At 44.8% G+C, this 11,583-nt stretch overlaps 1 protein-coding gene across 1 annotated transcript in view; it reads left to right on the top strand.

Moving 5' to 3' along the window:
• Nucleotides 1-3,457: 3,457 nt before the first annotated feature.
• Nucleotides 3,458-11,583, top strand: part of SMCHD1 (structural maintenance of chromosomes flexible hinge domain containing 1) — a 68,547-nt gene continuing 60,421 nt past the window's right edge. The window contains exon 1 of the mRNA XM_062488282.1: nt 3,458-3,663. Coding sequence (XP_062344266.1) covers nt 3,484-3,663 — 180 coding nt within the window. The 5' untranslated portion in view covers nt 3,458-3,483. The remainder of the gene's footprint in view (nt 3,664-11,583) is intronic.

The raw sequence follows: 11,583 nt of genomic DNA, 5'->3' as shown, positions 1-11,583 counted from the left end.
GATGCCGCGCTCAGCGCTGCTGCGGGAGCCGCCGCCGCTCGGCCCGTCGGGGGCGGCTCCGCGAACGGCGGGGCTCACAGTGGATTGCATAGCTATTTCCTCGTCTGGCTTTTGTTCTCGCTTTCGTTTTAGTTCGCCTTGTAACTCTTGCACCTTATGTACTAATTTTGCGGCGGTCAACTGGGTGCGTTCATCCATTTTTTGCGTTAGTTTCGCCATTTGCTCGGCGAGCTGCGCTAGGCTAGGCTTTTTAGGACCGGGTTCTAAGGGGCCCTCCCAGTCCGCATCGTCATCGCCCTCGGGCAGCGGCACCGTGGCGGGGGGGGGTGGCGATCGGCAGCTAGGACCCCCCAGCTCTGCAGAACAGCTATCAATAACTATTCCGGAGTTGTTTTCAGTAACCGCGTTTAAGTAGGAAGCCGCAGGCAACGGCGGGACCGAGGGCAGCTCCGGGAGCGGCGGGGCAGACGGTACCGCGGAAACATCCCCCGCCGTCACTCGTCTAAGCATATCAGATACAGTCGGGAATTGATGGGCCGATAGATCCTTAACTGGCGCTTGCCCACGTTGTCCCAAAAAGGCGTTTAAAAGTCCGAGCCCTTTAACCGGCAATCGGGGTTTCGCCGCTCCCCCCGGTGGGGCAGATGCCTCAACAGCGGCAACAACTATCTTTACCTCTGCTTTCATATCATTTAAGGTGTTAATAACCGTGCGCCAGGTGGTACGGAAGTCTTTAATTTCTCTATCATTGCTCGCGATCGTCATGTCCCACATGTGATCACCGAGAGCACGCCAAGCCTCTGCTTGAAACACAATCGGCGGGCTAGCGAGAAACCCGTGTTCTCGCTCCCACTTCACCAGTGTGGTGAGGGTCTTCTCCGCTACTGATTCCCCTCGCTTAGCGAGTATACTATGCAGTAGCTTCATCGCGGCGGCACATTCACTTTCCATGCTTGCCTTTAATCAGGACCGGGAAGAGAGCGCTCGATTCTTCCTACCTCCTCTAGGGACGGTCCCTCGCTCCTTTTTCCGCTTTGCCTCACCACACGCCGTCGCAAGATTAGCGAGTTCGCATCAACTCCTATACGTCTATAGCGAAAACCGCATCCCACCGCGCTGCGTCCCTGTTCGGGCGCCACTTGTCACGGAGGAATTCGGCGAGGGAATAATGTAATTAATCAATCGGGACGGCAAGCTCTCCTGTATAAGGTCGGCCCAGGTACGGAGCCACTGCGTATGCCTGCATAGAGTGGTCTTTTGCCCTCCGAGCACTGCTTCTCGGAGCTTGCCCGCTCGCTTACCTCCCACGGTGGGTTGAATCGAAGGTCCCTGTTCGGGTGCCACTTGTTGCGAGGAGCGACCAGAGGCAGACACATAACACTCACAGAGTTATGGTGAATGCTCCACTTTATTATACAAGCTGTTGTCTTTTATAAAGTTCTGACATACGTGCATGCGCTCATGCGTCCAATACTAATATTTATTGGCTACAAGTAACTGTTCACACGCTGCGACTACCCTACTAATTGGTTACAGCATTTTATGTTTATGTTCTACTTTCTTGCTCTTGTGATTAGCACATCCTGGCTTGCTTTCTCACTCCTGCCACCTGTTTATCTCTTATTCTCAGTCCAAGGTCAGCATGCCTTTGCTAGCACTAAAATAGCCCAATTTATCCCAACACTGCAAAGCAAGTTTTCTGCGGCCTCATTGGCCCAAAACTCCTCCACAGTGGAATCCCAAGTCCTTAGAAGTGTTCAAAAGGCATGTGACAAGATTTTTTTGCTATTCGTCACCTGTAATGTTTTACAAACTTCCCCTATATGCCATCACAATCCTTTCCTCAAAACCAAGACTCCTTAAAACAGAAGCAGTTACACTTTTGTGAGGACTGGATGAGTAGACAGTGGGGTGGATTGAGAACTGGATGACCGGCAGATCCTAGAAGATCATGGTCAGTGGCACAGGGTCTAGTTGCAGGCCCCACTGTTAGTGTTGTCCCCCAAAACTCAATACGGGGTCCAGTACTGTTTAACTTGTTCATCAATGACTTTGATGAAGGCACAGAGGCCTCCTCAGCAAGTTAACTGATGACACAAAGCTGGGAAGAGAGGCTGATACCCCAGAGGGCTGTGCAGCCTCTCAGAATGACCTCAACAGGGTGGAGAGATGGACAAAGAACCTTCTGAAATTCAACCAAGGTACACAGGTGTTCTGGAACAGGAAGAATAACCCCCTGCACCAGCACAAACTGGGGGTCCACCTGCTGAAAAGCAGCTCTGCAGAGAAAGGCCTGGTGGTCCTGGTGGACAGCAAGTTGCCCATGAGCCAGCAGTGCCCTCATGGGCAGAAGGCCAATGGGATCCTGGGGTACATTAGGAAGACAGCATCACTTAGAGGTCAAGGAAGGTGATCCTGCCCCTCTGCTTAGCCCTAATAGGGCCACAATTGGCATTCCATGTCCATTTCTGGGCTCCTCAGTACAAGACATGGAGCTCCAGCAGTGGATATAGTGGAGGGTAACAAAGAGAATTAAGGGACTGGAGCACCTCTCTTACAAAGACAGAATGAGAGATTTGGGCCTGTTCAAAAACAGAGATGACCCCATCAATGTGTGCACATATCTAAAGAGGAGTGCCAGGAGCATGGAGCCAGGCTCTCCTTGGTGGTTCCAAGCATTAGGACAGGACGCAATTGGCAGGAACTGACACACGGGACGTTCCACCTGAAAACGAGGAGTAATTTCACTGTGCAGGTGACTGCGCGCTGGAACAGATTGTCCAGAGAGGGTGTGGAGTCTCCCCCACTGGAGACGCTCAAGAACCACCCGGGCACAATTCTTTGCATGATCCTGGCAGGAGCAGAGATTTGACCAGGTGACTCACCGCGGTCCCTTCCAACCTGACCGTTTCTGAGATTCTGTGAAACAGCAGTGTTGGGATCTGGAGTGGCCGCTCTGTTTTAAAGCGGACGAAGCGGGACTTCACACTTCTGGTGGCTCCCTGGCCGCTGCCCGGGCTGTGGCGGGGACAGGAGCGCGCCCACCGGTCCCGCTCGCGCCGCGCGCAACAGCCGGCGGCCACGGGCGGGGCGCGTTGGGGCGCAGCTCCCAACACCCGGCTCGCCTGCGCTTCCTGCGGCGACGATCCCGATCCCGATCCGGCCTCACCCGGCGGCGGAAGTGAATCGAATCGGAGGGCTCCAACTCATTCCGAGGTCGCGGCGCCGAAGCGGCGCTTTAGCTTCCAGGCCTTTCTCACCCGCCTGCCCGACACCGCCCCCCACCGCCGGCACCAGAGCCGCGGCCTTCCCTCTTCTTCCGGGCCCCCACGGCGCCTCCTTCCCCGGCTTCCGGGCTGGCTCCGCCTCCTCCTTCCTCGGCCGGGACGTATTTTGCCGGGAGGGGGCGCTCGCGGGCCCAGCGGAGGACCTGTGTCTGCCGCCATCGCCGCGGGACGGTTTCTGTTTTCTCAGCTCCCCAACATGGCAGCAGCGGCGGGAGGCGGCCGCACACCTCGTAGGCCGGCGCTGCTGACCGCTCGTGGCAGCGGGGACCGCACCGTGTTCCTCTTCGACCGGCGCCGGGAGCAGGCGGACTTGGGCGAGAAAGTGCTCAGCTACGGCAGGGACGACTACCGCGCTTTCCGCAGCGCCGTCTGCCAGGTACGCGGGCGGGCGGCCGGCGTCGGGCGCGGCGGCGGCGGTCCATGAGTGAGGGCCCGTCCCTGAGGCGCTGGGGCTGGGGGGCGGCCGGGCCGGGCCGGGGGTGTCGCAGCCTGCTCGTGGGACGCCGCGCCCGCCGCCTGCTCGCGAACTTTGTTGCCGGAGCAGCTGGGCGGCCATGGAGGAGCGACCGCGGCCGCCCCGTCAGCGTCGCCTTTCTTCCACACGCCGAGAGGCCGGCGCGGGGCGGCGGGGCGGGAGCAGCCCCTGGCGGCGGACGGGAAGGCGGCGGGCGGCCCCCGAGCGCCCCCGCGCGGGCAGTGGCGGCGGGCGCGGTGCCCGTCGGTGACGCGGGGGTCGGTGTTCGGTCACAGCGCGGGCTCGGCGGGCTCAGCGCTCTCCTCCAACCTCAGTGGCTCTGTTTCTCCTAATCAAGAGGTTGATGATAAGCGCCATTTGCTGTCCGTAGCGGTGGCTGCCATTAAAATACTGTGTCTGGCGGCGGCTTTGCCCTGTCGCGTGTCCTTTCGGTTCTTATTCCCGTTGTGACGCGGAATAAAACTTACTCCGTCTTCATAGCTCGGGGAGGTGGAGATTGTTTCCCGCGTACGGGCCGTTTGCTGTAGTTTGCTGGCTCTGCCAGTAGGCATTGCCTGTTTCTGTCGTGGTTTCGTTTTCTGAGCGAGTGATAAACGCCATAAACCTGTTAGCTGCCTGCGTAGTTTACCATGTGAAATGCGCAGGAAAATCAGATCTAACTTTCTGTACTGTTTAGTCGGATTAAAAAAAAAAATAATTTCTTTAGCCAGTATAATTTGCACTTAGATTTCTAGCATGTAAATTCTATGTTTTGCATATAGATGGGATATAATAAATGCCTGTTTTACATTTGAATAAATAGAATTTTTTGCTAAATTTTATAAAATTTATCGATTATTTGTGGACAGAGTAATACTTTTATATGTAATATAACTATCACGATGAAATATGTAATTATATGTGATAATAAATAAGTTTATATATGATATGGGCAAAATATTGATTGAGAAAAAACTAAGTAAGTAGTATATTAATTGTTCTAGATCTGGACAATATTTAAACTAATAGCTTCCTACTGTGATGGAAGCTTTGAATTGCCAGTGTCAGCAGGGATAGCTGTCATCTGTGATTGCCTCCTCCTTGCAAAGTTCTATTTCTGTGTCTATGCCTGATCTGATAGGGGCTCTGAATTTTGAAGTGGAGTCATCTTCCCCAGAAGTGTTCAAAAAAGGAGTATAGATGGCACTTTGATATGGTTTAGAGAGTGTGGTGTTATTCAGTTATGGTTGAGCTTGGAAGCTTTTTCCAGCCTTTTTGATTCTGTGATTCTGTACTCATAAATAAGGGAGTTATTACTCATAAATAAGGGAGTTAGCACATCCCTTGGTCTGATGGGTGCCCCTAAAGTTGATCAGACTGGAAGAAACATGTAGTGAAAGGAGTAAAGAAATTAGGTCATTACAATGTAACATTCTGAGAAGCTAGATGGTGGGTGGGTTCATGACCTTCCAAGGGTTTGTATCTCCTATGAAAAATTTATGAGTGTTATATCATTTTCTCCAAAATAAGTTTTAATATATCACATTACAACTGTACCTAGCAGATGAGTTGCAAGAACACTAAATATTTTCAGTAGTCAGGACAAACATGTGCATGATGAACCTACCTCTCTTTTCTCTTACACTTTGTAATTAATCAGTGGGCTGAGTTTAACACTAAATTTACAGTTTCTTCTAGAGCAGAGTCTGTTTCTTCTGTTTTTTTTTTTTTTGTTTTGTTTTGGTTTTTTTTTTTTGTTTGTTTTTTTTAATAAAACTGCAGGCTCCAGTGACTTAATGTTTCCATGTGTCCTCATGGTGTTCAGTAATTCACAGAACTTTTAGCATATTTGCAATTTTATTAAGAAATAAACTATCATCACCACTGTGGCAAATCTGGGGTACAGCCAACTTTGGGGATTTTTTCACCTGAGAAATGCATTGACGTTTTGAAGTTGGTACCTTAATGCTGTTAGTCAGACTTCTCACACGGGTGGCAGAGTTTTTGACAAGCCTGGTGCTGCAAAGCAGATCTTGCTGTGTTTGAATGTAGTGCCTGTGAAAGTAAAATTCGAGTATATTTGTTTTAGTATGTTTAATATCACAAGCCTTACCACCAGTCCTGGTAGCTTTTTGGGTGTTAAGGGTAATAGGGTCTGTGCTCTTAACAAACTTCCACAGCAAGAGCCTGGGCTAATCATTCCCTTAGAGAAAGACCTTCTTCAATAATGTCTTGACCATCTGTGAGTACAGTCAGAGATGCCTCTGTCACTGCTGGTTTCAGTGTGATGACTGCACTTTGGAGCTTTCATCATCTGACATGTGGGCCATCTGACTCTGAAAGGATGCTGAGACAGGTGGATTGGTATGACCTGTAAATGTTGGTACAGTGAAAACTGGACAGGCAGAGGGTTGGGATCTTTGCTATCACTTGTCTCCTGCACCAACAATATACAAGTTCCAGGACTTCTGGAAGAGCATTCTGACATCTTTGTGCTCCAAGAGCTTTGTAAATTGTGTTCTCAGAGTTCTGTACTCCGAAGTTGTCTGTGTCTGGCATCTTGAAAGTTGCAATTACTTTCAGGAGAAAGTGATGAATGGGTTCACCAGCTTGGGACAGACTTTGCTAGCTTCCTGGTGCTGAAAACGCCCAGGAAGAACGATTCTTTTGTTAAGCAGATTTTCAGTTGGTTCAGACTAAGGTGAAGTGAAATGTTGTACTTACTTTTCGACAATTAAAGCTGTTAGGCACTGTCAGACTGCTCGATTGCGCAGATACCTCATATTGCAGCAGTGTTGTTTCCACGGTCTCCTGTCTGGTGGCTCAGCCTCACTACAGGCTCAGCTTTCGATGGACTTTCATTGATAATTTGTCATGCAACTGAGTGATATTACTGTAGTAGCAAAGGTGCTCCCACGCGGTCATGGCTGACAAGGCTGCCGGAAATATTAAGTTGTTGGAAGTATTTGTGCTGTGAATATCTTGCTATGGCACAAGAGAATTCTTTAGGATGGAACTGGGTGTGTAGGAGTCAAATCCTGCAGAAAATTATAAAGTTAAACCTAATTGCAGTATGTGATGATCCTGATTTGAAAATACTTGAGTACCTGAAGGTGTGGTCTTAGGCTGCTACTTCTGAGACTTAGGGTTTTTTCTCATAATGCAGAGAAAAGGTATTTTCTTTGTGTTGCAAAATAACTGATTCAGCCACTTCAGAGGTTGATTTAGGAGCTGATGCATGTTGTGTCTGTTATCTTATAAAATATTCCTCTATTATTACTAAAATAGTCTTTATTAATTTTTGAAATTTTGTTTTTTAAGAAAATATTTTTTTACTGTCCCCATACCAGGTAATGCATGTCTGTGTAGTTGGAAGTGGCTTTATATACTGATAAATTAATCTTTCATTCTCAGTGTTGCAGGAGGGAAAATTTAGGGAAAAAATCTTACAAGAGGGTGGAGCGTATATGGTCTTCATTCTTCATCCTTGTAGTGATCAATCCTAAAGCAGAAACCTCTTAATAAAGAATAATGCTAGCTTGAATATTCCATTTTTATTCTGTGGAGCAATCGTATAATTTGAGTTTACAGAACCATAGCATTTTAAGGTGAATAAATGGGTTAAATACTGTGTTTTGCTCCTTCTTGGCAGTACTGTTTCTTGTGCTCCTTATTGTTGTCTTCTGTTAAGTCTGTGTCTCACTGCTTGTCCTGATGTTTAGAGTATAATTCGAAAATACTTAGTGGCAATAAGCAGAATGGAGCTAAACTGCTGGCAGCCAATCTTGAGATTCCTTATGTTATCATGTTACACAGTGGAGATGGAATGCTTGAGTTTGTTGCTGAGATGGCAGAACTTCTTCAGGCACTTAGAGAGGTCACACTCCTTCTAAATCAGAAGGGTGTCTGTGCTGAAAACTACAATTTTGCCATGTGTGAAGGGATTTTTGAGAGGCTTTGAGGTGAACTACCAGTCTGAGGAGAGTTCATGGTACTAAGATTAGTGTTACTACTTACATAGGAACCAAACTCATTGGTAAATCCTTCCTTAGTTCTGAAACTTCTCATTGCTGTGATCTCCTTGTGTAAAAAAAAATAGCATAGCTGTGTAATATGTATGAAAAGTAAACATCTGTAATTAAAAGTAAATACTCAAAAAACAAGAATGACAACAAAACAATTTTTTTTTGCTTTTAATCTTTTGTCACATCTTTTGTTGAGCTTCCAATTGTATCCAAACCTGTCTACTTAATACTTAAATAGATTATTTTGCCAGTCCACCCAAATAAATTCCAGTATCTCAATGAGCGAAGAGGCAGAAAAGGATACCTATTAAGATGGTGTATGGAAAGTAAGCATAAGTGTAGTATCAAATGAAGGCAAGAAATAAGTGAATTTTTTGGTGAATATTTTCTTAATAATGTCTAAGAAATAAAGTATAATCAAATTACTTGCAGTCAAAGAATTAAGTCAGAAATATTAGGAACTTCTGCAAGTTTGTATTGCCAAACATCATTATTACAAATGCTCAATAGAAATACTTCCATTAATGATGAAATCAGTCCATCTTGCAGTAACTGTGTTTTTGTGTTTTAATGTTTGTTCAGCAATTCTGTGTAACCGGAAACTGAAAACAGAGAGATTTCCATGCTATGTATATGCAAAACAAGCTTATCCTTGATTTTTAAAGACACTGTTGGAAGTACAGTAAGATCTGTGTAAGATGCACCAATGCTTTGAGTTTTTTCCAAAACTATCACGTGGTGTTTAAGGCTTAATTGAAAATCTTGTGTATAGCATCTTTGTTACTGATGTTTTGTTGGGATGCAGTTTGCATACCTTTGTCTACTTGGGTACAGCCTTATGGTCTATCAGTTGATTTGGAGAACTGAGTGGCTTGTAGGTTCCTGGTCAAATTTGAGTGTTGGCAACACAGTCAAATGCAGAGTATCTGCAATCTTTAGGATTCATTATCTAGGTACAGTTGTTAGATGTGACCAAATTTTTTTTTTTTTTTATTTTGGAAGAGTGGTTTCCAACTTCTTGTTCCTTTAACAAGTGGTGCCATACAAAGTTTTTTGGTAGGAGAAGCTGGCACGAAGTTAATATTAAAGTTTTGGCTGATGGCTGCACTGAGTATTTGTGATTGTGATCTTGGACATGGTGGTTTGTGAAGGTCTTATAGAAGTTACTGTCTAGATTCAGACAAAGTCTGGTAATGACAGCATGCTCTTTCTAGAAATGTGGGGACCCAAGGTTCTTTCTACATGCTAAAAGTTGCTAATCTTGAAAAGATGTCTGAGTTAACACATCATTTTGGACAAATACCCTTTTGACTCCTGTAGAAATCTTGTGTCTTGAGTTTGCCTCTCTTTCTCTCTGTTTTTCCATCAAATATTTAGAAGGTAATGTTTAGAAGTATACTAAACAAACTTCTGAAAGTAGTGAAACTTTTAAGTATGGCAGAGGACAAGGACCTTCAACTTCTGCAAATGTAACAGTCTCTATAGATGGAGATGGCACTGCCAACAAAGGATTGTTGGAAAATATTTTAGAATGTTAGTGTTCACTGATAGTTGTTGTCTGTAGATAGTCTCTAAAAACCATTTGACCAGAAGATAGGGGCTCCTGTGTATTCCTGTATTTCTGTAATGTATAAATTTTTGCTTTGAACTCAGAGAAATGCTTAGAAATAATTTCTAGCTTTTTTTTTTCATTTCAGCTACTTTTCTAGATATTTTTTTTTTCCTCCTTTTGTTGGTGTCCAAAGATGAGGTATACAAGTTAGTGTTCTGACATTAGTGAAGCTCATTGGGATTGTGATTAGAGATGACTGTTATCATACTTGCCTTGCTACAATGAGTGCTTAGTCCCAGGTCCTCCTCACTAAGAGATCCTCAGCAAGTTGTCATCATGTTGAGAATTGTCCTAACAGTGGATTAGAGTTTATTTGATCAACATTATTACGAGTCACGTGCAGGTGTTCTCATTTACTTCCAGCAAGGTGTCCACTTAATATATTTGTATTCTAGGTTTTGCATTTGCTACTTTTATTAATTACCTTAATATTATATAGTTGTATGAATAATTGAGATAATACAAAAGACAATTCTTGGCTTGAAAATCTGTGATTTGTGAATGAAATAGTTTCCCTTTAACATGTACTATCATTTCATTTCATCTCATATTGTTTTCGTTGATGTGAGAGATTTCTCTCAATTTGGACCGATAATTCTTCATTAAGTGGGATATCTAACTGATAAATGCGTGTCTTGCAGATAGCAATTTGGTAAACAGCATGGGATATTCAGTTAATCACATGCAAAATTTAAGAAGGCTACAGGCTTCCAGGCTTCTCAGTGTTTGGATGTGGCTCTCGGCTTCATTTTTTTCAGATTTCTGGACAAGTTTTTGCAACAGAACTGCTGGATCAATTTGAAATACTGAAAAAGCTGTGTTGATTTTTGCTATGTTGGGTAGCTAAGTAAATAGCTATGAAGGACAGCATTGAAAATGGCTTTATCAGATTTCTTTACATTTAACTGATAGAGTTCAAGTTTTCCTTTAGAGGTTTGCATTGACAGTACAATTCTAGTATTCAGAAAAAGTACTTCTTGGGTGTGGAAGGTCACTCCATGGATGTAATATCTCTGTTATCCTTTGGCTGAATCATGAAGCTCGAAGTCCATTTATTCTCATCATTCTCATGCACTGCTGTCTTGGATTGGTTACAGTAGGAGGATACAGTATTTTAAAGGTACAGAGGTTGCATATTGTAGGGAACAACTGTTTGTGTTGGAAAGGTTTGGATTTCATAGGAGTTAAATGTCTTTTCTAAAGGTACTGTAGTTTTGGCTTCACTGTACTACCTTTGTCTTGTTGGAGAGTGTTCCGTTCCTTCAGTTTTAAAAATTCAGTACCAGAAGTTCTTATTTTATGGCAATAGACTGACGGACCAGAGGAAGCAAGCCAATGACTCTGTCCCTACTTACAGTGTGTTATTTCCCCTTCACTTACCATCTCAAGCCTGTTCACATGTCTGCAAGCTGTGGTGGTGCACACACGAAGTTAAATATTTGCTTGTTGAGCACCTTATCCAAGGCAGATAGTAAATCCTGAGGCAAAATATATGTTGACTTCATGCTGAGTGTTTTAATTGGCTCAGTAGCCAGGTAAGCCTTGCTGTGCATGTCCAGATCAAGTAGCAGTAAAACTTTTGAGCTTTTGTGCTGATATATGAAAGAGAAAAGAAACAGAGGCCTGGTTGAAGGAGTGTAAGCTGCTGAGGAGTTACCTGTGATTTGAGGGGTTGCGTTTGTTTTGAGGTTTTGTGGTTTTGTTTTTTTTTTTTTTTTTAGTTAATAAGGAAAACCTGTGACTGAACCTAGTACATAAACTGAACCTTGCTCTTTGATTCGGCTTTTAAGGTTAAAGATACCACAGTTCATGCACACTTTCATGTGTCATACCTGTAAAGTGCTCTGCTGAAAGTCTTTTGGGCATGTGACATTGTCTCAAACTCCTTTAGCATTATATTAATCCCATGTCATAAACATCTACTAGGAAATTGAGAGCTATTAACTTTATTTATCATGAAGCATAGGTGGTGGTGCTCCAGACTGATCCTCCAGTTTGTAAAGAGGGCATTTCTCTTGTTTGTGCAAACAGGTTTTTTTGCTTCTGTATCATTCCGTGGGTTTAAGGACTGATACCTTGCTGTGTGCAGAACAGGCTCAACTCAAGGTTTTTGTTTTTCTTAATTTAACTTATTGCCTGATAACACAAACTTCCGATGACCGATTGGGGGGAAAATTAATCACTTAGAGAAATGCCTTTCCTTCC

The sequence above is a fragment of the Cinclus cinclus genome, chromosome 1 (genome assembly GCF_963662255.1).
Source record: "Cinclus cinclus chromosome 1, bCinCin1.1, whole genome shotgun sequence".
NCBI classification, from domain to species: Eukaryota; Metazoa; Chordata; class Aves; order Passeriformes; family Cinclidae; genus Cinclus; species Cinclus cinclus.
Note: the sequence above shows the minus strand (reverse complement) of the source record. Positions and strands in the feature narration are given on the sequence as shown.